General features: G+C 51.6%; 2 protein-coding genes across 4 annotated transcripts; one reads left to right on the forward strand and one right to left on the reverse strand.

Moving 5' to 3' along the window:
• The first annotated feature begins 1,122 nt into the window (after nt 1-1,122).
• On the forward strand, nt 1,123-6,946 carry Rnf215 (ring finger protein 215). Of its 2 annotated transcripts, none has more exons than XM_075944114.1 (9): nt 1,123-1,784; nt 2,032-2,175; nt 2,745-2,816; nt 2,897-2,982; nt 3,371-3,527; nt 5,522-5,638; nt 5,716-5,859; nt 6,075-6,177; nt 6,265-6,946. In XM_075944114.1, the coding sequence occupies exons 1-9, from the start codon at nt 1,494-1,496 to the stop codon at nt 6,285-6,287; spliced, it is 1,137 nt and encodes a 378-aa protein (XP_075800229.1). In that variant the 5' UTR covers nt 1,123-1,493; the 3' UTR covers nt 6,288-6,946. The 2 variants fall into 2 exon arrangements, with proteins under 2 accessions (XP_075800229.1, XP_075800228.1); XM_075944113.1 differs by having other exon boundaries at nt 1,126-1,784; nt 5,519-5,638.
• Nucleotides 6,947-7,060: 114 nt separating this feature from the next.
• Ccdc157 (coiled-coil domain containing 157) lies at nt 7,061-24,513 on the reverse strand. 2 transcript variants are annotated; one of them, XM_075944111.1, is made up of 12 exons: nt 24,268-24,513; nt 19,172-19,325; nt 18,002-18,266; nt 15,899-16,070; nt 14,447-15,092; nt 13,728-13,805; nt 13,220-13,410; nt 12,326-12,493; nt 12,027-12,195; nt 10,110-10,249; nt 9,402-9,490; nt 7,061-9,320 (listed from the first exon to the last, which is right to left on the reverse strand). In XM_075944111.1, the coding sequence occupies exons 1-12, from the start codon at nt 24,511-24,513 to the stop codon at nt 9,071-9,073; spliced, it is 2,568 nt and encodes an 855-aa protein (XP_075800226.1). In that variant the 3' UTR covers nt 7,061-9,070. The 2 variants fall into 2 exon arrangements, with proteins under 2 accessions (XP_075800226.1, XP_075800225.1); XM_075944110.1 differs by having other exon boundaries at nt 12,326-12,502.
• Between the last annotated feature and the right edge of the window lies 1 nt (nt 24,514).

Raw genomic sequence — 24,514 nt, forward strand, 5'->3', positions numbered from 1 at the left:
CTTGATCAGAAAGCCTGTTTTGCTGTTGTTTTCTCTTGTCTCTTGTCCCTTCCACTCTTCTTCCTCCTCCAGGTTTATCAGGGACCCCCATTCGTAACCCGCTGGCCAGATACTCAAACTCATGATCTTCTTTCCTGCCTCACCCTCTCATTGCAGGCATGCCCATGACAATAAAGTTTCTGTCACAAAAAAAAAAAACCAACAAAATCAAAATAAAACAAAACTCTCTTATGAACTTGAAATAATCAAAATTTTGTTTATTTAAAATATTAAAGTTTTACTTTTCATGTTTAAACCTTTAATTTACATGAATTGGTTTTCTGTGCATTAGGGGTCTAATTTCACTTTTTTTGTTTTTGTTTTTTGAGACAGGGTTTCTCTGTGTAGTCCTGGCTGTCCTGGAACTCTCTCTGTAAACTAGGCTGGCCTTGAACTCTGCCTCTGGAGTGCTGGGATTAAAGGCAGGTGCCACCACTGCACAGTCAATTTCACCTCTTTTCCCAGTGTTTACCTGACTTCGCAGCAGTTTGTCAAAGAGCATCTCCTCCCACCTCCCCAAAGGCAACACGTCCTTTGACAAACCAGATTTATGTATGTGCTGGCCGGTTTTATGTCAATTCCCTGTTGCAGACTTTCTCTATACATCTGTCTTTGTTAGAAATAGTTTGGTCATCACATTCTGGTAGCTAATCAGGCTTCTGTTTTCCGTAGGTTTGAATATTTTATTAGAAAATGGGGGGGGGTTGCAGCTCATCTGCTCTTTGCCCTTTTATCAGGGTACAATTTGTAAAAGGCTCAGGTTTCAGATTGAGCCCGTTCCCAGCAACCACAACCCTCTGTAAAGGACAAATTGTAGTACAAAAATGGAACCTTTACAATCCAGCAAGCATTGGAGATTATGTTAAATGTGGAGTACTGCGGGTCAAGCCCATGTTACAGATGAGGACAGCCCAGTTCTCAGTGCCATTATGGCTCTGTGTGGTTGGTGGTTACTTCAGCCTAGCCCTTCTCCCTGCTCCTTTAAGACCATGCCCTCGATCTCTCCATCTGCTTTCCATTGCTGATTCTCTATCGCCTGCTATTTGATTCTATGAAGAAACACAGACTTGGAGAAGGATGTGACATAGCCTTGGTCACACCGTGGGTCCATCGTCAAGGCCCCTGCACCTTCCTCGTTCCTGCCTTTCTCCAGTCCCGCGACTATCCAGACTCTGACTCCACTGACAACCTGGCAAGCTCTCCTGAGCCTTCTGTTGTCAGGGATTGGGCCGCAGCTCAGCATCCATCGCCGCCTGCACTAGGGGGCGCTAGGGACCACTAAGGGGCGCGCGGAGCTGCCAACCACTCAGCTTACCCTCCCGGTGCCCCGCTCCCTCCGGCTGCGGCTCCGCCCCTACCGGCGCCCCGCCCCGTCCGGCGCGGCCTCGCTTTCTCCGTTTTCCAGGCGCCCAGGACCCCCCAGCCCACGGACTCGCTAGCTATTCGCTCCGACCATGGGCCCTGCCGATCGACCCGCGCTGAGATCGCCACTGTCGCCGCCACCTCCTCCATCGCTGCCGTCGCCGCTGCTACTGCTGCTGCCCCTGCTCCCTCTGTGGTTGGGCCTGGCGGGGCCCGGGGCCGCGGCGGACGGCAGCGAGCCGGCGGCCCGGGCGGGACGGGGCGGAGCCCGCGCCGTGCGAGTAGACGTGAAGCTGCCGCGGCAAGACGCCCTGGTTTTGGAGGGCGTCAGGATAGGTCCTGAAGCCGGTCCCGAGCCGCTGCTGGGCGGTCGCTTGCTGCTGGTGAGCGCAACCCTGCCAAAACACGCCGTGACCCTCGCGTAGACCCTGCTCCCCAGTATCTGTCTTCCTTCTGAAGCAAGCCCTAAACAGCCCAGAGCCGTTCTCCGGCATTCAGGGTTTCACAGACCTGAGATCCACATACCCCTTCCAAATTCATTTCCACACCCCGACCTTGCATCCTCTGTGGGAGACCCCAGCTGCTTCTTCTACACCCTTTGCTTCCCCTTTCTCATGGCTCCTCACACAGATGGATGTCGTGGATGCTGAACAAGAGATACCTGTAGACAGCTGGATTGCAGTGGCATATGTGGGCAAAGAGCAGGCTGCCCAGTTCCACCAGGACAATCAAGGCAGTGGCCGGAAGGCATATCCCAAGGCCTTGGTCCAGCAGGTGCAAAGGGTTTTTGGAGGGAAGTGGAGAAAGGGAATACTTTCAGAACATCTTCTAGAGCCAGGCTTATGAGGAGCCTTCCAGAGAAGGCCTGGCCTTGGGTCAGTAGACCCCAGTGTGATGGGGAGGTGGGAGGGGGTGGAAGATTTCCTTGGGAAAGAGCACCTGTTCTCAGAATATGTGACGGGAGTCAGCGAGGGTGGGGAAGCTTGCTTTGCCAGGATTAGGGCAAATGATGAGGCTTGCTGGATCCTACAGTAGTGGAAGTTTCACACACACACTTGGAAATGTGCAAATTTCTTAAAGTCAAGGATATTTCTTATGTAACTATGGTATCTGAAGTTGGGAAAGTTAACATCGCTAAAATATTGTAATCTCTGCCTCATAATTAAATATTGCCTCAGTCCACAACCACCACGTGTTACCTTTGGCTGTCATAGCTCTTCCGGTTTAGCTTTTGCTTACCTTGAGGGAGCTCAGCCTAGTCTCTCCAGTGGTCAGGCTCCTGAGAACCGGGGCCACTGGGAAGGCAGGTGTGGCGGCCTCTCACCTTCTTGCTTCCTTTACAGATGCGCCGTGCCCTCTTCCTGGGAGCCTCGGCCCTGCTTCTCCTCATCCTAAACCATAGTGTGGTCCGAGAGGTAAACCGGAGTGGACTGTGAGGGTGAGCAGGTGAGGGGAACGGGGACCGCAGCCTGCTGACCTCCCCTGTCCCCTGCAGTTGGACATCTCCCAGCTTCTGCTCAGGCCAGTAATTGTCCTCCATTACTCTGCCAATGTCACCAAGCTGCTGGAGGCACTTCTGCAGTGAGTTGGGTTTGTTTGGGGTGGTTTGCTGCCTGAGTGCCGTGGGTCTCTGACTCTCCTCCAGTGGGCCCTTACCTGACCCATTAGCCTGTAAACTACTGTCTGGTTCAGAACCGGGGAGACAGGGAGGAGGAGGCATGGCCTGGGAAAGGAGTTGCCCTATGGGCAGAGAGGGACTAGCCCAGCATGAGGAAGCTGCAAGCCTGGTTGTCAGGCTATTCCTTGGCCTGGCTGGGTGAGAACCTGGGAAAACAGCCAGGAAAGGCCTGAGGGCCAAACCAGAAGGCCTACGGCAACAATACCCTGGGCATCCACTGCAGAGCCAGGTAGATTCATCTCCTTCTGTCTGCCCTCCCACCCCACCCCATCCCATGATTCTTCCTCCCAGGAGGACCCAGGCTACTGCTGAGATCACCAGTAGAGAGTCCCTGTCCGCCAACATCGAGTGGAAGCTGACATTGTGGACTACCTGTGGCCTCTCCAAGGACAGCTATGGCGGCTGGCAGGACCTGGTGTGCCTGGGAGGTGGTCAGGCCCAGGAGCAGGTAGGTAGCTGCTGCTGTCGTGTACCCCCCCCCCCCAGCAGCCTTCACAGATCTCTCACTCTTCCCGTTTATTTTTCCACTGGGGAAAGCACCCAGGCCACGTACACGCTAAGCAAGTGTTCTGCTGCAGAGTTCACCCCCGCTGCTTCTTTATTTCTAGTCTTCTCTCTACATTCTGGCTTCCTTATGTTATTTACCAGCTCCTATACGTACCCTCACTTCCTGTCAGAACCTTGGCCCTGATTGGCCTTTGGTGTTCATTCCCCTCTTTTCTGTCCACGTGAGTCCTTGCCTAATGGCACTTTCGCAGCTCAGCCCACCTCACTGCTTTGGACTGTCTGTCCCCTCCATTGCTCTGCTCGTAGTCTCGCTCCGTCTGCTCAGTCATAGCTGGGCTTGGCCAGGCTTTCTCAGCATTTTTAGATCCAACCCAGTATGTTGGAGAGAGTGGCTTAGTGTCCACGTTTCCCAGTGTTTAGCTTCCAGGGGTTCAATCCACAACATTTCTTGAACCCCAGTCTGTATAAGTTGGGGAGAGGAAGATGTACTCTCTCTTAGTGTATGATAAGGGCCACACTGAGCAGTTTGAAGCCAGACAGGTTAAAACCCTGGCTCCTGAACCTTAGCTGAGCAACCACAGGCCAGTGTTTTCCTGTTCCTCACATTCTCCCTTCCCCTGGGGTGGACTACACAGAGCTCTGGGAAAGGGCCCAGGTGGCCTGGAGGTGAGAATGTGCAGTGTTTAGGACAGGCTGGCAGGGACAGAAGACAGATTTCAACAGTTGCGAACATACTGCCAGCCAAGTTGGGGTGGACGTGGCAGATGAGATGTCCAAATGATAGCTGGGCAGGCATCTCAAGTAGCTGTTCTGATGGACATGGATGCCAAGCCCGGCCCCAGGTCCAGCTGCCACCCTGAGCCAGGAATGAAAAGCTGTCCTGAAGAGCAGCACCCTGCTGTCCTAGTGGAGGGGCCCTGCCCTGCTCTCCCTACCTGGGGCTTCCAGCCTGGCTGCCTCAGTGCAGTTTCAGAGCGGCTCTGGCTGGGGAGCAGAAAGATACAGTCATTGTGTAGGACAACAGTGAACCCTTCCGGGTCATAGCCAGAGCACCTGGGCCCAACCGAGGGTGTTAGGAAGAGCAATCACAGGGAAGCACTGACTGTTAGGACATCCCGCCCTGTAATCCGTGACGAAGACCAAGAGCTACTGAGAAAGCCGGGAGTTTTGAAGTGTCTTTATTGGTCACAGCACATTTAATCTGCGTGAGCCTGTGCACCTGTGTGCGGGTGCCCACGTGGCTTGCACAGAGACTGAGGCTAGCTACAGTGTGACGTGTCGGACTTCCTTCTCCACCAGTGAAAGGGCCTGGAGGACTACCCAGGGCAGCAGCAAGGAAGCCCATGGTTAATGGGTGTTAGGAGGGCGGGGCGGGGCGAACAGTCACCCTGAGGGGCGGGGGAGCTCCTGGGGCAATAGGCCAAAGTTGTTAAAAGGACAAGGGCAAGTAAAAGCAATTTTCAAGATAGGGGAAATGTGTCAGGACATGAACAAGGCAAGGGACAAGGGAGAAGACAGTGAAGGAGGCATGGTGTTGTTGGATTGCCGCTGAAGTCCGTGGGTCTGGGGGTGGGGCCTGTGTGCTGGCAATTGAGAAAGAAACGATCACAGCATAGAGGCGCACCTGTTCCTGCTGCTTCTGCAGTTTCAGGGGTGAACATCAGCTTAGATGAAGTCAAGTGGGGACGGTAGGGACAGACCAGGAGGAAATCTACGCCGGCAACAGAATAGCAAGGCACTAAGGACAGATGTGGCTCTCCATGCATCTGGGGCAGATCCTGAGGAGCGCATAGGTAGGTGAGATGGAGCCTGAAGAGACAGAGGCCCTCAGTGCATGTCCCCTGCTTTGTCACCAGTGTTCCTGGGGGTGGCTATTCCTGGGGGAAATGTGTAGAGCAGCCCAGAGGCCCTGACATCCTTCTCCCTCCCCAGAAGCCCCTGCAGCAGCTATGGAATGCCATCTTGCTTGTGGCCATGCTCTTGTGCACAGGCCTTGTGGTTCAGGCCCAGCGGCAGGCATCAAGACAAAACCAGCAGGATCCTGGAGGCCAGGTGGGAGCCAGATTGTAGAAGCCCTCATGCCCACAGCACCTTGGGCCTGCAAGACTGTGGCCATCCTTTTCCCACAGGGGGATTTGTTCAAACGCCGTGTGGTTCGGAGACTAGCATCCCTCAAGACCCGGCGCTGCCGGCTGAGCAGAGCAGCACACAGCCTTCCAGAGCCTGGCACTGAGACTTGTGCTGTGTGTCTAGACAACTTCTGTAACAAGCAGGTTAGTGCCTAGGCAAGTCAGCCACCAGTTGACCTGTGGCATCCCTGATCCTGCTCCCAAGACCCTCAACCCTGCAACCAGGACCTTCTTCCAGTCCTCATCATGGCTACTAAGAGCATACCCGGGGAAGACCCAGGAGTGCTCAATGCATAGCCCAGGTGAAGGGCACAGGTCTGGCCCTCATCTAGAGCCTGTGCTCCTCCCCCACCCTGTAGTGGCTCCGGGTACTGCCCTGCAAGCATGAGTTCCACCGAGACTGTGTGGACCCCTGGCTGATGCTACAGCAGACCTGCCCACTGTGCAAGTTCAATGTCCTGGGTGAGCATCAGGGGCAGGGGGGACTCCTGGGCTAACCCCCAAGCCCCATCTGATCCTTCTCTCTCTGTTCTTCCTTCTACCCTTCAGGGAACCACTACTCAGATGACTAACTGCCCAAGTGAAGAATCTGCACTTTGGGATGGACTCTTCCCAACCTCCGCTACAGGATAGTGGGTTGGACAGACCAGCTAGCCCTGTGGGCAAAGTCAAGGCCTCACCGTACCCATGATGGGTAGGAGGGACTCACAGCCCTGGGCTGAAGACACAGAGCCAGGACCCAACAGGCAAGGAGAAATATTAAAGCCCTTCTCTGCAACCCTGGGATATTTGTGTCTGCCCTCATAGGCAGCTCCGAGGACTCTAGGGAAAGAAAACATGGCCACTACATCTGTCTCCAGCTTCTGGGGCTTCTGTGATTGAATTTTATGCTATTTATTGGGGGATAGATTGAGGGAAAAGATTTGTGGCCATGGGACCCACTGGCATGGCCCCATCTTTGAGGCTATTGCCTAGTCAAATCAAAGGTGTAACGTTCAAATGAGCCTCCTCCACTACCTGCTGCCTGTGCAGCCAGATGACTCCAGTCTGGCGGATCAGAGGCCTTAGAAACCATCTAGTGCTCTATTTCTTGATTGAGCTAAATGTCACTGACCAGGATACTTGAAGCCACAGAATATATGTGGTGCATCTGCCAAGGGCGTCATTTAAAAAAACATTTGGGTAGGGAAGTTTTAATAGTAAAATAAACATGGAATATATTTTAACATAAGACATAAAATCTGTGCAGATGTTTTAAAATGTTAAGCAATAGATGGGTATGTGGTGGCATATGCAATAATCCCAGAAACCTAAAGGTAGAGGCAGGAGGATTAAGAGTTCAAGGCCAGTGGTGTACCACTTTAGTCCCAGTACTGGGGAGGCAGAGGCAGGCAGATGAATCTCTGTGAGTTCAAGGCCAGCCTGGTCTACAGAGTGAGTTCCAAGACAACAAAGGATACACAGAGAAACCCTGTCTCAAAATATTAAATAAATAAAATAAAAACAAAAATAAATAAGTAAATAAATAAATTAGAAACAAAACAAAACAAAAAGTTCAAGGCCGAACTGGGCTACTAAGAAAACCAGAGGATCATGAGTTCAAAATCAACCTCGGCTATACAGTGAGTTTGATATCAGCCTGGGCTCCTGCCAAAAACAACCAAACAAAATAGCAGTCACCAGTCACCTTGGCTTCTCTTGCTTGGAGCAGGGAGAACTCTTACAGTCCTCAAAGCTTCGCACCCTTCTGCTGCATGAACACGCCTTGTGTAATCTTTAGGACCCTGACTCTAAGAAGTTTATGTTACGTGACCTCACGTGAGACCTTCAGGCGAGAGCACTGGTAGAGCACTTACTCACCTGAAATGCACAAGGCCCTGAATCCAGTTCCCAACACTAACAGGAACAAGAAAATGAGAAAAGCTTCTGGTCAGCATGTGTCCAAGGAAAGCAGGAGCAAGTCAGAGACAGAGGGGAATCCGTGTGGGAGACACATTCTCTGCTGTGCACGCTCTCTCAACAGGGTCTAGATGTACCCTTTGCTGTCCTGAAGCTTGCTTGCTATGTAGACCAGGCTGGCCTCAAACTCAGAGATCTGCCTGCCTCTGCCTCCTGAGTGCTGGGATTACAGGCGAGCACCACCACTTGGCTCTGCTGCCTTCTTTAAGATGGGTGGTGCAAATAAGAGGCCAGGCAAGAGCAGCATGGCTATGGGGACCTCAGCTCCACAGCCTAAGCCTAAGGATCAAGCTCTGCCCCAGCCAGAGCTTGTAAGGACTCTTCCGCAGAGCCATCTAAAGGAGACACAAACAACCTGGACTTCTGGACGTTTTGCTTGTTTCTTGTTGTTCTCTTGTCTATCCGTCTGTCTGTCTGTCTGAGTCAGGTCCTCCCTATATAGCATTAACTAGCCTCAAACTCTCAGTCCTCCTGTTTGGGAAGGGTCTGGCTTACCAACTGGTAGAAGTGGGAGCTAAGAAATGGATGTTGAGTCAGCGGAGGCCTGGAACGCCCAGCAGTAATGGCCTCTCCCCAGTACAGTGGCTCAGAGCATCCAGTCTCCTCCAGATACCCTGGGCTGTTAGAGAGTCAAGAGACCTGACAATGCCAGCTTACTGCGCATGCGGCTCCTATTGACCCTTCACTGCAAACTAAGGCAGTCGACCTGACGGCCTCCCCACCACATAATAAATAATGCCACCCAGAAGACTTGGAGAGTGACCTGAGAAGTCCTGTGACTTGAGGCAGGCTGATGGCCCGCTCTAGAGAAATGACCACTGTGTCATAGGATGGTTGGTCCAGCTTTGCTCAGGCTTGTGTCATCCTGAGCTCATCAAACCATGGTTGGCTAAGGTGTCCAAAGGCCTGGTCTTCCCTTCGGTGGCTTTGTGAGGCTCTGACCTCTAGAACTTAAGAGGGACCTCTCAGTTGTCCCTAAAGGCAGTGAGCTCCTTGGTGAGCTGCAGAGCCAAGGTGGAAGGTGACAGCACTGCTGTTCCCTGCCTCCCTTGGTGGGCCAGAGGCAAAGTCCTGGTGTCTGGTTCCTTGTTCCAGATGTGCCCTCACATCCCGAGCCCTACCCTGAGTGCTGCTCAGTGACCCAGGGTTACCCCTCTGCATACTCTCCCCACAGTGCCTGTCAGGATGGAGACAAAAAGTTCACACTCAATGGCAGGCCTCTATGGGCCAGTGACCTGCCTGGTGGGATCACAGAGGCCTTTGTCCAACAAGGAGGGAAGGTCTGTTCCCCCAGCTCAGCCACGCTGAGGCCAAGATCACTGTGGGCAGATGGCTGGGGCTTTTATTCCATGGGGGTTGCTAGCCGCCTGCCCTCCAGCCCTACCCCTGCTTCAGGTTAGGTGGGTCGTTCCTGGGGCTGGTATGTAGAGCCAGCCTGACCTCGGTTCGGTGAGAGTTTCCTCCTGAGCCTGGCCAGGGCTCGGATGGGGTTCTGGGTGCAGGTGGCTGAGTGGGTTCTGTCCTCCAAAGAGGACTTGCTGGGCCAGTTGCAGGGCTGCCTCGAGGGGGATGCTCGGGACCCTCCTGGGTGGGTCCTGCCTGTGCTGCTGGTCCTGCTGCCAGGAGACTGCCATCTGCCCATGGGCCTGAGGGAGGACCGGAACACAATTCTCTGATCAAGGGGACCCCACCGCTTATCTGCCCCACCTCAAGGAAAGCCTACTCACCCTGGAGATGTATTCTGTGCTTGGGCTGGGGGTACCTCTCCCTGGGTGTCCTTGTAGGGAGGGGACCAGAGCTGGCCCTGTGGGATCATCTGTAAAGAAGGTCAAGCTTAGAAGGGCCCAGGAGTCCCTCCCTGCACTAGTGTCCAAAGATGGATGCGGAGGCAGAATCCCCAACCAAACCCTCAAGTTCCCTTCACTAAGAGATGGGGTTTGCAAAACCATCCAAGGGCCTCCTCAGCTGCAAACCCTTGGGCAGGCAATGCATACTGACTGTTGAAGTAAAGGAGGGAGGGGCTGTAGTGGGATGTGAGCTGGAAGGCTACATCTTCCACAGCCTCATACCTTTTGACATACGGAAGAAGTTTTTCAAATGTGGCCTAAAGCCACGTGCCACGAGGTAGGCAGTCTTGAGTCCTGCCTGGTAAGGACCCCTTCCTGTAGTGATATTTCATTTGCATTTTAATAAATAAAGCTGCCTGAAGATTAGAGAGTAAAACAGCCCCACTGGTCAGCCTGACACACACCTTTAATCTCATTCTGAGATTCCTGGAAGCAGGATTGCCATTTCATCTTGAGGTAGAGGTAAGAGCCAGTAGCTGACTGTTTGGCTTTTCTGACCTTCAGGTTGAACTCCAATTATCTGGAGTCCCTGGGTTTTTATTAATCGTGCTATACCTTCCAAATACCCAACCCCCCTCAAAGGCTCACTTTGAGGCTTCCCTGTTGGGCCACTTCTCGGATTTTGGTCAGCATTGATTGGAGTCGCCTGTTCTCTTCCTGTAGGATCTGGATACGGATACCATTGGCTTGCAGTTGCCTCTCCATGTCATGGGTGACATTGCCGGAGTCTGCAAAGACATATTTGGGGCCTTACATCACTGGACCTGCCTCTTGTGTCCAGTTGCACAGGGCAGAGGGTGGGGAGGGGTAGCACCCAGGCATCCCGTCACATAGTCCTTCAGAGGCTTTTGTTCCCTTCCTGTTGCCTGTGAAAGGTGATGTTACATTTTAGAATTGAGAGCAGGGTGAGTTCTACAACTTGGAGGTTTGGATCTTGTTCAGGACTGCTTGTCATTGACCTGTCAGAGGCACTATAGGCTGTGCGAAGGTCCACTGGGATTTGAGTCCCAGGAAGTCATCATATATGTTCTTCCTTAACTGTGTGTGGTAGATGAATGACAGCTTCCAGTCCTATACACCTGAGCAGTTGCTGTCCATGCTAGAGCCCAGTTTCCTGGTTTATGAGAAGGTTGTTGGACTGGAGAGAAGGCTCAGTGAAGAGTGCTAGCTATTTTTCCAGAGGACCGGGGTTCAATCCCCAGCACCCACATAGTAGCTCACATCCACCTAATTCCAGTTCAGAGGATCTACCCTGTCTTCCGGCCTTCAGGCACCAGTACATTGATATATATATATATATATATATATAGTCAAAACAGCCATACAGAAAAAATTTAAAAAAAAAAACCCAAACATTTGTAGGGCTAGTGAGATGGCTCAGCAGGTAAGGAAAGATTGAAACCAAGCCTGACCACCTGAGTGTGGTCCCTGAACCCCTAGACCCATATGGCAAAATAAGAGAACCAACTTGTACATCTGTCTTCTGACCACACTTGTGCCACGGCAGGTACACACACACACACACACACACACTAAAGGTGCAAAAAAAGTTTTTAACAAGAAAGTCCAGGGCTGGAGAGATGGCTTAGAGGTTAAGAGCATTGCCTGCTCTTCCAAAGGTCCTGAGTTCAATTCCCATCAACCACATGGTGGCTCACAACCATCTATAATGAGGTCTGGTGCCCTCTTCTGGCCTGCAGGCATACAGACAGAATATTGTATACATATTAAATAAATAAATATTTAAAAAAAAGAAAGTCCAGGTGAGCCCATGAGGCAGTTGTGGGCAGCAAGGGTTTGACGTGTGGTGCTCAGGAGTGATGACCCACCCATCCCAGGGCCTGAGAAGTCTAGGAGAGCTGGTGGGAGAGCAGAGATTGCCTGGCAGGATCCTGTACCAGTGTAGATGCCCTATGCTCCTAACCATGGGGTCCAAGACACTGAACAGCTGGGGATATGTCCTAGCAAGATGATCCTATGCTGTATGACACCAGGAAAGGCAACCTGGGGAAGCTGAGCCAGGACAGGCATGTGCTGTGGAGGACATGTGCTAAGGGAAGACATGCCTCAGTTCCACTAGGGCAGCTGTTCTCAGCCTGTGGGTTGTGACTCCTCTGGAAGCCAAATGACCCTTTCACAGGAGCTGCATAGAGATCTCCTTCATACCAGATATTCACGTTATAATTCATTACAGTAGGATTGCAGTTATGAAGTAGCATTATATGGCTGGGGTCAGCACAGCATGAGGAACTGTATTAAAGGGTCACAGCATCAGGAAGGCTAAGAACACTGCACTAGGGTGAGACGTACAGTCACTTTGCCGTTGTCTCCACAGAGGAGTGAACAACACGGGACACCTGTGGATCATGGTGTCTCTAGAACCACAGCTCACCTCCTGCCCCCAGTCTCCTCTTGCTGAGGGTGAGAACAGTACCCGATCACATCCAGGCAAGCCTATGCCCAACCAGGCCCCACCCTGCCCTCAGCAGTACCCTAGGCCCCTACTTTGGATCTGGGCCTCCGTGGGCTGGTGCAGGTCTGGGAAGGCCACCAGCAGTCGCTCCCGCTTCTTTAGTTCCTCTAGCTCCCGTTGCAGCTCCGAGATGGTCAGCTGCAGGTCTGTAGTTACCTGCTCCAGCTCCTGTTTCTCCCGCTGCAGGCTCTGCAGTAGTTCCTGGGGCAAAGAAGAGCTTAGCCCTGGCTCAAAGCTCTCTTGGGGACACACAGGTCCAGGGATACACAACAGGTTAGAGGCTCCTCGGAAAAGAGAGCTGCCCTCTCTCTCTCACCCTACCCCACTGCACCTGCTGAGCCTGTAGCTGGCACTGTCCCTGTTCCCTGTCGCTCTGGAGGCTCTGCACCTGCTCCTCCAACTCAGCTCGCTGGGCCTCAGCCTCATCCAGACTTCCCCGCAGCTCTTCCCGCTCCTGGTCCAGACTGTCCAGCTGCTGGAGCAGAGTCCTCTGCTTGGCCTGCAGGGACTGAATGGAAATGAATAGGCAGGGCAGATAAAAGGACCCTAGGGCCCAACTAGCCATCTGGGACTAAGGAAGCTGCAGTGCGGTGTCTGTGACCCTCTGTGCTATGTTTGGATGCAGAGATCAGCGCACAGATGCTCAACTGCAGAAGGAAGGCAGCAGGCAGATGCACATTTGATCGGGACAACACCAAGACCCACTGTTGAGAAAGCAGTTGGATGACCCCTTCTTTCCACTCATTCAAAAAGGATTCTGGGAAACAAGTTTTGTTTCTTTTCATCAAGTCTCCAGTGTCATATTTTCCTGTGTCACTGAATATCACTCCCTCCCACCAAACAAACAAACAAATGAACAAAACAGCTGGGCAGTGATGGCGCACACCTTTAATTCCAGCACTTGGGAGGCAGAGGCAGGCGGATCTCTGAGTTTGAGGGCAGCCTGGTCTACAAAGTGAGTTCCAGGACAGCCAGGGCTACCCAGAGAAACCCTGTCTTGAACCCCTCCACCAAAACAAAAGAAACCCAAATATCCTGGCACACACTGAATATAAAGAGAGAGACCTGGCTCTACCTCTCGGTAGTTGTATGCCCTGGGGAAACTTGTTTAACCTCACTACGCTTCAGTTTCTCCATTCATAAAATAGGGAACAACAGAGTATCCACCTCCTCCCATTGTGGCAGGGAAAAGGGATAAGAAGGCTGCAGAGCCTGAAGCCCTCACCTCCTGATGACGGACCATGCTGTCGACTCGGGCCTTCTCTTTGTCCAGCTCTGTGCTGGCCCAGCGGATCTGCTGCCCAGCCCCATCTAGCCGCCCTGCCAGCAGCTGCACTTGCTCCTCCAGCTGCTGCACTTGCTTCTCAGCTGCTGCCCTCCGCTCACCTTCCTCCTCCAGCTGCTGGGTCTTTGCCACTGCAGGATTGAGAGAGCAGGTACACAGGGGGCAGGGGAAGGGAGCTCTGGGTGAGTCTCTGACTGGGACTAAGCAGAGGTCACAGATCACAGTACGGGGCTCTGGACCACATGAGGCGGGTCTGGACTACAGAAGGCACTTTCTGCCCCCTGAAATTGAGACTCCAGCCTGAACCATCACCATCAGCCTAGAGTCAGAACCATTCTCCTGTGGTTCCCACTCTCCGCCCTAGAAGCTTTGGATGGAAACAGAGGTACACGTCCAGTTATACAAAGAGTTGGAGATGTGGATGGGGTCACACAAAGGGGATTCTTACCCATGGCCTGCATGGACTTCTGCTGCTGCTTCAGGTCTCCCTCCAGATTGGTCACCTTTGCCTTTAGGTCACACGTTTCTGTGGCAGCCAAGAGAAAGGCCTTTCAGTGAATCACTTGGGCCTGTGGCCTTTAAGCCCAGTGAACCCTGTAGAGTAGAGGCAACCATCCAGTGTGCAAGGGCTGCTTGAGTTGCCAAGGTGGGGCTGGGGTAATCCTAGGAGGCCTTGGGCCCTGGCATGCTCCATTGGCTGCTGGATTACCTGTGCCTCTCTGGACCCAGTGATCGGCGTGGAGGCAGTGGAGAGGCTCAGAAAGCAGTGACTTCTTGCCCTAAGCCCTCAGTTGGTAACAGTGGACAGCAGTACCTTGTGTCTGTCCAAGAGCTTTTGCCAAAGCCAAGAGGCTGCTCTGTTGAGGCAGAGGTGCTGGGGATAGGGGGAGCTCCCTGCAGGTACTTTTAGTGACCATTATTGAGTGAATGTTAGATGAACATCCCAGCCCTCTCCCCTTCTGAGGCGACAAGCCTGAGGCTCAGGTGCTACGCAAGCCTCCAGGTATCCCCTGCTCACAGGGTGGCCAATGGATGTCTACACCCTTCTTGCCGCCTTTCTTTCCTAGGTCTCTTCCATGCATTCTACTGGGATTCGCCCTGCTCTCTGATGGGGAGGAGGGATGGTTGTCCTAAGGTTATGGCAGTATCTGGCCTCTGGGGAGTAACCTGCGATTAGCTGTTGCCTGTCATGCTGGCACTCGGCCAGGCTCCGCTCAGCCTCCTCTGTCTGCCGCTGCCATTCTCCTCTCTCCTGCTGCAGAGCCTGCTCCAGTTTGCCCACTTGCTTCCGTAGCCCGTCCTTCTGGCCCTCAGCCTCTTCCAGCTGGGCCCTGAGGGGCCCGATAAGTTGGGTGAGGGCTCCCACATGCTTATTGAGACGAGTCAGGTCTTTACTCTGTTCTGCTGCCCAGTGGCCCATGGTGGCAGCTGGCAGTGGTTTGCGCCCCATGCTGTCCTGCACCAGCTTCTGGAACTGGCCCAAGGACGAAGGCAAGTTCTGGCTCTGACACAGGCTGATGACCACCTTGCCCACCTCCCACAAGCTGCCCTGGACACTGGTACAAGCATCACAGGGCACCAAGGCTGTCTCGATGGTCTGGGAGTGGACGCTCTTGGTTTTCTCGGTGGTCCCAGCTGGGCCCCGCAAGGAGACTCTGACAGGGATGCTCTGCAGCCCTTGGCAGATCAAGGGCAAGCCTGGCACTGGGGAAGGAGGCTTGATGAACTTGGCAGTCATGCATTCGGGGCTCCTGGCTGGTTCACCCTTAGCTGTGGGCTTGCCGATGGGAATCTCCCCTTGGTTTGCTCTTTTCTGGGGTCAGGAAAAGAAAGGGAAGGCAGGTGAGAGAGATGGACATGGGAGGTAACCAGTCCCCTGGAGATGTTCATGACAGCCTTGCCCTGTGATCAGACCTTCAGATGTTAAGTGACACCCACACAAATCACAGAGAACCTTCTCCCTTTTCTCTCTGACTCAACCCAGCCCTGGCCTCTTTTCTGCTCTCCCTGCTCTAATCCCAGGCTTTGCGTGGTTAAATATGCATGGAACTGGGAGGGTAATGGTGGCAGTTACAGCCAATTCTTTTTTTAAAAATGATTTATTTGTTATGTTTACAGTATTCTGTCTGCATATATTCCTGCAGGCCAGAAGAAGGCATCAGATCTCATTACAGATGGTTGTGAGCCACCATGTGGTTGCTGGGCATTGAACCCAGGTCCTCTGGAAGAGCTGCCAGTGCTCTTAACCTCTGAGCCACCTCTCCAGACTTCCCGGGCTCTTGCTTGCTCTCATGCCACTGTAACCACTCTGTTTTAGACTCCTCTCCCTTCCTCACAGGGCGACTGTGAGGATTAAAGGATAACCTGTTAGAAAACCTGCTGTGTAGATGAACAAACTGAGGTTCAGTGTGTAAACAGCAAAGCCAGGGAGCCAGACTTGACCCCAAGGTCTGCTTTCTTCATTGCCAAGGCCATGGGACTTGAATGGGGGGCTCTAGAGTTTGAGTGCCCCAGCTGGGCAGTGGAGAGCCAGCAAAGGACCAGCAGGTGCAGTGGCATGGTAAGAAGCTAGAATAGGAACAGTATGTGAGGGAGACCACAGGGGCTGAGATGACCCACCTGGGGCACTGCCTGCTGGTACAGCATGCCCAGCCTCAGCAGGTTGTTCCAGAAGCGCCGCACTGTGAGCCCCACAGACATGCATGGCCCTGCAACTCGGGCAGGAGGCATCATCTGATCCAGACTGAGGTTTTCCAGGTAGCTGGCACAGCTCTGAAGCAGCAGCAGGAGCCTGCGGGCAGAGTTGCTGGGTGGCCTGGGGCCAATGCTGGTCTAATAAAGTCTTCATACAACGGGGGGGGGGGGGGGCTTTAAGCTCTGGGGATTGACTTGGACATCAAGGACCTAGAGAGAGTCCATGTGAGCATCATGCTCAAACCAGGGGCCACCTCCAAGCTGGTGCCCTCTTGTGGCTTCCTAGATGGAAGTACCTTCTGCTTCATGGTTCCCCGCTTGACTAAGGAGCTGAAGAAAGGCAGCCTGGCTCAGAAAGTCCTGGGTAAGTAGTGCCTCACTTTTACAAATGAAACCCCTAAATAGCAAGAACATCCCAAAGTCACAGGGTAAGCGGGGCAGGGCAAGGGCATGTACGCATTTTCATGGTTCCAGTCAGAGTTGCCTCTTCCAGGCTGAGCAACCTCTGTGACAACTGAGATGGGGTGCAGACAGCTAACCTCCAAGTTCAAGTTTAGTCAAGCTAATGCTAGGGAAAGGGAGTGTTGGAAAGTGTGCCTAGGCATGGCCAAGACTTACCTTAAAGATAGAATTGTATGTTTGCAACACACAGCTGGAAGGTAAGTGAACTTAACTTGTTACAGGAGGTAGGGGTAGCAGGAGGCCCCGAGGCCTTGAGGAGGAGGTGGCTACTGCCTTCAGGCCCACCCTCTGGGCCATGTGGATAATAACACTGGGGAACTAGGACCCAGCAGGGAATTTAGCTGATCAGTCTGTGTTCTCAGACAGCCACCTGTGGTGGGGGATGCTGTGATACATGTAGCCTTAGCCATGGTCCCATCATTGACATGTCCTGAGCATCTTAAAATGTCACACTGTTGGCTAGAGGCCACAGCCTTCACTCTAGGGTTCCCAAGCTAAGCTAAGATTCAGTTGTCTCTGGCAGGAGTTACTTTTATACCCAGGAGTCACTTATACACAAAGGAAGCTAGTACTAACTCAGAAGTAAACAATGCTCAGCTGGGGTGTGAGGGTCGGGAGGTATGTCAGCAACAGCTTTACAGGAAAGGGGTGAGTGATCGGGCCCTGGTGGGTAAAGGGGTGTTCTGTCAGAGCAGGAAGGGGTTGGCAGGGCTGGCTTCGCTGCTTGCCCTGGGAAAGGAAGTGCTCTGCACTCACAGCAGTCCAGCCCTGTGGAGGTGCAAGCACTGCTTTCACACTCAGACCTCCTCCAGGCCTCTCAGGAGTACCCTGCCTTCTGGATCCAGGCAGGTCCCTTCTCAGTGTTTCTGATGCCCATTGGTCCCTGCAGTTTTACTGCATGGGCAGTTTTTGAGTGGCTCCCAGGAGGAAATTTTAATGACAGTGTAGAGGTGGTGGGGTGACAGAGGAGCAACTGGCTTTTGCCTAGCAGGGCCAAGGGTGGGAAAAACATCCTCCACCCCGTTTCTGGCCTTGAGAAGCATAGAGGGAACACAGCCCACAAAACGCCAGAAGCTGGGATGAAAATGCTAAGCATAGTGTTCCTGCCACACAGAAACCTGAGGGGATAGCAGTGCCCTGGTATTATGGGGACCAACAGCAGAGGGCAGACTGGGGATAAAGACAGAACTTCCTGAGGTAGACAGGATAGGGCAGCAGAGTACAGCACAGAATAAAAGGTGGTGTTGCAGAAGTCGGGGCTGTGGTTGCATATGCCTTTAATCTCAGCACTCAGGAGGCAGAGGCAAGCAGATCTCTGTGAGTTGGAGACCAGCCTGGTCTACAGCGCTAGTTCCAGGCAGGTAGGGCTGTTACTGTGTCTTGAAACCCTGTCTTGAAAAACAAAACAAAACAAAACAACAGAAAGAAAAAAGAAACAAAGGGTCCTGAGTTGTGGCCCGACCTGTATATTCACTTCACAGTTGACGGGTTGAAAGGGCTCCTGCAGCTGCTACAAAGGGGCAGGTTTTGGCATCTTTAGATGTCCAGATATGATCCAGGCCTCACCTGTCAATGACCAGCTCCAGCAGCACAGCATGGGACAACTGCGTGAACTCAGGGTCACCTGGCACATGGTCATAGTGCTCCAGAAGGGCCACCATGTCAAGGTCACAGGCCACACGGTCAGGGAACTTCCAGGATGGGAAGCGCACAGGCCCAGCTCGGGAGAACACATCCACAATGGTGCCCTGTAGGTCCGTGAGGTCCTTGCGCAGGCTGTCCATGCAGGCCTGGCTGCCTAGCAGGTGTGCCATCCCCACAACTCCTGGGGCTGAGAGAGGAACCAGGGTCAGCCAAAGTGATGTCGCTATTGCAGGAGAACCTTATAACCCCCCTGGCCTGTCTGGGTGTTCCAAATCCAAAATCCACCTCTGATTTTAGGGAGAAATCCTGAGTGACAGGCCTTTTAGACCCTGGCTCTCTGCATGTCTTAGCCAGCCTCATCTAGCCTCACTTCTACCTACCCAGTCCCATGGCGACCCTGCCTTCAGAGAATCTGTGTGCCCCAGGCCCCTTTGCTGTATAGGAATGAGTCTTCTACCTGAAGGGAACAGAGGAAGCCCCGAGTAAGTGGAGTACTGAATGAATGGATGCTCTTGATATGCACAGACTATCAAGGACTCCAGAGTCTCCCTTGCAGCACTAAGCACGGATGTTGACAGTATATTCAGACTATTCCCACCATAGCTTTCTCCCCATGGATGTTTACAGCCTGAGTATTGCCCCCTACTGAGATTGTACCTACCTAGCTAAACTTGTCTCCTATGTCCACTGGTAGACCATAAACCCAGTCTCCCTGTGTATTTATAATGACCTTGCCCCCCTGCCCAGCCCTCTATAGAAACGCGGAGCTTCTGAGATGCTCTGGTCTCTCTATCCCAACCCCAGCTTTGCTTTGTGTCTGTCCTGGCATCACACTGTCGCTGCTACCGGGCAGGTCCAAGTCTGGAGCCATGCTACATGTGACACAGCCCAAACACATCATAGCTTCACGACAGGGAATGCTAGGATCACTGCACCCCTGTGAACATGTGGACCGTGCCCTTTGAGCTCATCACTGTATGACCTGGTCACCAAGCCTGAGACCTGGGCCCGAAAGTGCTGGGAAACTCAGAGGCCCAAGGTGGTGCTGGGGTCTGAGGTGGACTCTGGATTTCCCAGAGGACTAGTTCTTACCTCTCACAGATGTTTGCCCATGAAGCTGGAGTGACTGACTATGTCTATCTCTCGCACTAGGCTCTGAGGTCTGGGGCTTGTGCAGATGCCTGGCTTTCTGGCTCCTGGCTTCCTGGTTCAGGTGCAGGGCTGGCCGCAAGCGGCCCTCCCATCCCTGGGAATGGATGCACAAGAGAGTGAGTGAGCACACAGTCAGGAGGGATTCCTGGGAGATTGGGTAGGAGCTACCTGCAAGAAGAAGAGTCCAGGCTGGAGGAACGGGAAGTGGTGTAGGAGGTCCTTCTTTCTATGTGTTGCTTGTATTGGTTAATGAATAAAGAAACTGCCTTGGTCTGATAGGGGAGAACTTAGGTAGGTGGAGAAGACAGAACTGAATGGTGGGAGGAAGAAAGCAGAGAGAGAGAGAGAGAGAGAGAGAGAGAGAGAGAGAGAGAGAGACAGCGCCGCCAACAGAGCCGCCAGAGTCAGACATGCTGAATCTTTCTTGGTAAGCCACTGCCATGTGGCAATATACAGATTAATAGAAATGGGTTAAATCAAGATGTGAGAGTTAGCCAATAAGAGGCTAGAGCTAATGGGCCAAGCAGTGATTTAATAATACAGCTTCTGTGTAGTTATTTTGGGGCTAAGCTAGCCGGGCAGCTGGGACTAACAAGCAGCCCCTCTTTGCAACAGGGATGAGAAAAAAAGATTGGGGAGCATACAGACCTTCAGCCTGATCACAGAAGTGCCACTGCCCCAAATCTATCCCCTTTATACAGAACAGGGGAAAGTGGAACCTAGAGAAACCACTCAGGCAGCAGGAATTTTCCATCTACCCTCTTTCTTCCATCCTTAGGCCATGCTGCTTCTAGAACAGCCATGTCCAAAAGAAGTATAATGCAAGGAAAGGGGCTTGGAAACAGAAAACGGCAGAAGCGCAGAGGCCACCTTTCCTGTCCCCTCACTCTTCCCTGAAAAGGTGGTAAATGCAGGAACACTGGCTCCCCTCCCTTCTCACTGAAGACCTTGTATGCCTGGCATTCTGTGGGAAATCTGCTTGGTGAGGAGTACCACAGGAGAGTGCAAAGAAAAATCTGGAGTCAGAGAGATGGCCAGCAGGTGAAACACTTGTCACTCAAGGTGGACAACCTGAGTTCTATCCTCAGAACCTATGTGGTACAAGGAGACCATCAATTCACAAAAGTTGTCCTTTGACCTCCACATAGGCATTGTGACACATGCATGTATGTATACATACATCAACACATAATAATAAACAAGTGCATTGGTTTTTTGTTGTTGTTTTGTTTTTGAGATAGGGTCTCACTATGTAGCTTTAGCTGGTCTGGAACTTGCCATATGGACTAGGCTGGCCTCCAGCTCAGAAATCCACCTGCCTCTGCCTCCCAAGTGCTAGGATTAAAGGTGTGTATATGCAGCCCTGCTTTTCTTTTCTTTTCTTTTCTTTTCTCCCTTCCTTTCTTTTCTTAAACATCTGTCTTACTAGGGATCTCAGTCTTTTCTTTCCTTCCTTCCTTCCCTTTTTTTTTTTAACATCTGTCTTATTAGGGATCTCAGTCATGAACCTTGTGATGAGTAAGTTAAAATATTACTTTCCCTTTCTTAGACCACATTAAAAAAGAAAGCAAAAAGGAAGCAGGAGAGATGGCCCTCTTGCAGAGGACCCAGGTTCAGTTCTCAGCACACACAAGCATCTATGGGTACCTCCAGTTCTAGAGGGTGTGATGCCCTCTTTTGTGTCTTCAGGCATGCACACATGTAGTACCTGGACATGCCTGCAGGCAAAACACCCATACACATAAATATAAGTAAATCTTTTAAAAAAGGAGTGAAAAAAGAAAATTTAATTTTATTTACCCTAATATACTCAAGACATTATTTCAACATAAACTCAATATGAAATTAGGATTTTTGTTTATTATTTTCTATTTTTTGAGACAGGCTTTCACTATGTAGCCATGGCTGTCCTGAAACTCACTGCACAGACCAGGCTGACCTCAAACTCCCAGAAATCTGCCTGCACCTGCCCCATACTCCCCTGAGGACTGGGACAAAAGGTGTGTGTCATCATACTTGGCTTTTTACTTATTTTTAATTTGTTTATTTGTAAGTGTAAGTGTGACTGATGTTTGTGGATACCCATGGAGTCTGGTGGTGTTGGATCCCATGGAGCTGATGGTACACACAGGTCAGCCATCTGACATGAGTGCTGGGAAGTGAACTCAGGGCTCCTGCAAGAGCAATACATGGTCTCAATTTCTGAGTCATCTCTACAGCCTGGGTAATATTTTTTTTTTTAGGACGTGCTTGTGCTGGGCTCGGTGGTCCATGCCTTTAATCCCAGCCCCTGGGAGGCAGAGACAGGCAGATCTCTGTGAGTTCAAGGTCAATGTGGTCTACAAAGTGAGTTCTGCAACAGCCAGGACTATTACACAGAGAAACCCTGTCCTGAAAAACCTAAACAACAATAACAACAACAACAACTAAAAACAAAACAAAAAACACAAAGAGAAAGACGTAAAAAAGGCAGTCTTGTACACATCCCTGCTGGCCTTGACTTTGAGCAGGGTGACCTTCAAGATGTGATCCCCACACCTCTACTTCCCAAGTGCTCTCATGAAAGGTGTGTACCACCAGCCCCTACAAGTGATGTTGGAGAGTGAACTCAGGGTTTTGTGAATGCTAGGAAAATATTCTACTGATTAAGCTATACACCAAACCCTTAAACGTTTTTTTTTTTTTTTTTTTTGGTTTTTTCGAGACAGGGTTTCTTTGTAGCTTTGGTGTCTGTCCCGGAATTAGCTCTTGTAGACCACGCTGGCCTAGAACTCCCAGAGATCCGCCTGCCTCTGCCTCCCGAGTGCTGGGATTAAAGGCGTGCGCCACCACCGCCCGGCCCTTAAACATTTTTTTTTAATTTATTAAGCCACAAAGTCCAGTGCTTATTTGACCCTTATGGGTCAAATCTCAATTTTAAAAAATTTTTTTGTTTTGTTTTTTGAGACAATATCTGTCTACATAGCCCCAACTGTCCAGGAACTCATTGTATAGACTAGGCTAGCCCCAAACTCACAGAGATCCACCTGTCTTTATCTCTCAGTACTGGGATTAAAGGTGATTCCACCACACTTGGTCCTATTTCAAATACTTAAAGCCACATGGGGCTAGTGGTTACTGTGTTGTGCAGTACAGTGCAGAGGGTAAAATGCTATGTGTTTATCAACAATGGGATTGAAAATCTACCTGCTAGGGTCAGGCAGGGTATGGTAACACAGGCCTGTAACCCTAGCTCTTAAGAGGCTAAGGCAGGAGGAATGCAAGTTCAAGGACATCCATGGCTATAAAGTGAAAACTGGGAGGAAGGAGAGAGCCTTTAGAAACCACCAACTCCCTGCAAGGAGTGTTGCCCATAATACTCACATACAAACAAATACATTTGACTCATATCTCCCATGTGTTGACTTGGCAACTGCCTCTGGTGAGACAGTGCAGCCCAAGAGATTTTTATGTCCCCAAGTGAAGTGGAGACAACAAGGAAAACAACATGAGATAACCTGGATTTCTTTCCAGGGAAGAACATGAAGGAAATAAAGTGAACGAGAAGTTCCAGTCTGGGGAGAAGCATGTTCAGGAGACAAAGCACTGAGTGCAAAAAAAAAAAAAATCAGTCTGTTTACTGGGGCCATCTTGGATACCAATTCCCATGAGATTCTGGGTCAAAACAGCAAGAATAGTCAAAGTTAAGCAGACACTGCAGCTTGGGAGGACAGCACTTGCTTAACATGTCTGAAGCCCTGGGCAAGCCATCAGCACCACAAACATGTATGCCCACAGAATACCCAACGTTACTCTCTATTGATTCTTTTAGAAATAGAGCTTATGCAGATTTATAGTGTGCTTGTGAAGAACATGTGACACGCGCTTTGTCATTCCTAGGTCTTGAGTGAACGATAAACATGAAGCTACCAGCTCTGATCTGCACCTGTGACCACAGAGGTTATGGCTCTAAGGGAAGCAACACTGTTATTACAGGGGTAGCAGCTCAGAATGTAATTTGAGGTTTTCAGACTCCCAAGGAAGGACAGGAGCCTTTCTCTCCATTCAACCTTCAGTCTTCCCTCTCTCAAACAACTAACACTGTAGTTGAAGACCGTGCTTATTTCTCAGGCAGCCTGAAGCCCCTGAGGTTGGGTCACTACTAAGAAAGTATTTTTAAACTCTAAAACCACGTACATGACAACTGCCAATCTCTGACCAGAGTTAGCTATTGTCTGAACCCCTTGGGACATTAAAGTGACACAGTAAAGATATAGTAATAAACATCAGATTAGTAGAGAAAACTGGACTGAGAATGGATTCCCCCCCCCCATGCAAATTTTTTTTTCCCTCGTTAGTATGGACTCTTCGTGGTCTTCACCAGCAAATAGCTTGCTCTAAGGAGCAAATGATGCATTACCTGTAGTGTTTGACACAGGATCTAGCTTGGAGTAAATAAATGTCCAACTGATCCTAACTATCCCTATTCTGCATTAACAACAGTGAAATAACCAGCTACCGAGGGGATGGAGAGGGACCTTGGGCGTTTTGTTGTTGCCCCATTTCACAGGTGAAGCGAGGCAGGATGAGCACAAAACCCTCTTTCGGTATTCGGGGAATTGGGAGAGGAAAGGGAATGGGGACCTAGAAGATCTCAAGAGAGTAGAGACGGTGATTTACGTCTCCCGGAAGCGAGAGGCGTGGTCTGCAGGCCGGCACCGGTGGGAGTTTGAAGAACAGCTGTGATTGGAGGAGGTCGAGATTGAGGGCGGGGCTATGGAAGTTAGGGTGCACCTTAGAAAAGAGGCCAGTGGGAAGAGACCCCAGGGAATTGCGGGCTTGGGCTCTGTAAGGAGGGATCCGGAGGAGAAGGTGCTGATCAGAATCAAGGGACTAAAGGTGTAGTTAGGTGGGACTCTACGGCAACAGGTCTAATGGGAGGAAAATTCTTCAAAATGACAGGCCAAGCAGGAAGGAAGACTGGAGTGGAGGGGACTTGGAAGGTGCGGTCGCAGGGAGCGAGAAGCGGCCAGGGCAGCGAGGGGAGTTCAGCTCACCTGTCTCCGGCGTCGCAGCCTCAGCTCTGTGTCTGGCCGGCTCACAGAACTTCCCCCAGGGCGTCTGCGGCTCCTGGGATCCCTCGAAACCCTTAGCAGCGCGCCCAGACCGCTGCCATGGCAACAACGTAGCGCGCCGCCGTGCCCGCGCGACGGGGTGGGAAGTGCGCCACGGCCGGGAGGCGGGGCCGGAAGTGTGTTCACTGCCTTCCGCGGCTTTCCGCTGGGTCGCCGCCATCTTGCCATT

Source organism: Microtus pennsylvanicus, chromosome 12 (assembly GCF_037038515.1).
Source record: "Microtus pennsylvanicus isolate mMicPen1 chromosome 12, mMicPen1.hap1, whole genome shotgun sequence".
In the NCBI taxonomy this organism is placed as follows: domain Eukaryota; kingdom Metazoa; phylum Chordata; class Mammalia; order Rodentia; family Cricetidae; genus Microtus; species Microtus pennsylvanicus.

Bases quoted from the DNA above. Each gene is read 5' to 3' on its own strand.
- Rnf215 (XM_075944113.1), top strand. From the start codon at position 1,494: ATGGGCCCTGCCGATCGACCCGCGCTGAGATCGCCACTGTCGCCGCCA. The intron at 3,528-5,518 runs GTAGGTAGCTGC...CTCCCTCCCCAG, and splicing joins GTGGTCAGGCCCAGGAGCAG to AAGCCCCTGCAGCAGCTATG. The intron at 5,860-6,074 runs GTTAGTGCCTAG...CCCACCCTGTAG, and splicing joins ACAACTTCTGTAACAAGCAG to TGGCTCCGGGTACTGCCCTG.
- Ccdc157 (XM_075944110.1), bottom strand. From the start codon at position 24,513: ATGGCAAGATGGCGGCGACCCAGCGGAAAGCCGCGGAAGGCAGTGAAC. The intron at 16,071-18,001 runs GTGAGGCCTGGA...CTCTGCCCGCAG, and splicing joins CTGGAGCTGGTCATTGACAG to GCTCCTGCTGCTGCTTCAGA. The intron at 9,321-9,401 runs GTGAGTAGGCTT...GTCCTCCCTCAG, and splicing joins GCACAGAATACATCTCCAGG to GCCCATGGGCAGATGGCAGT.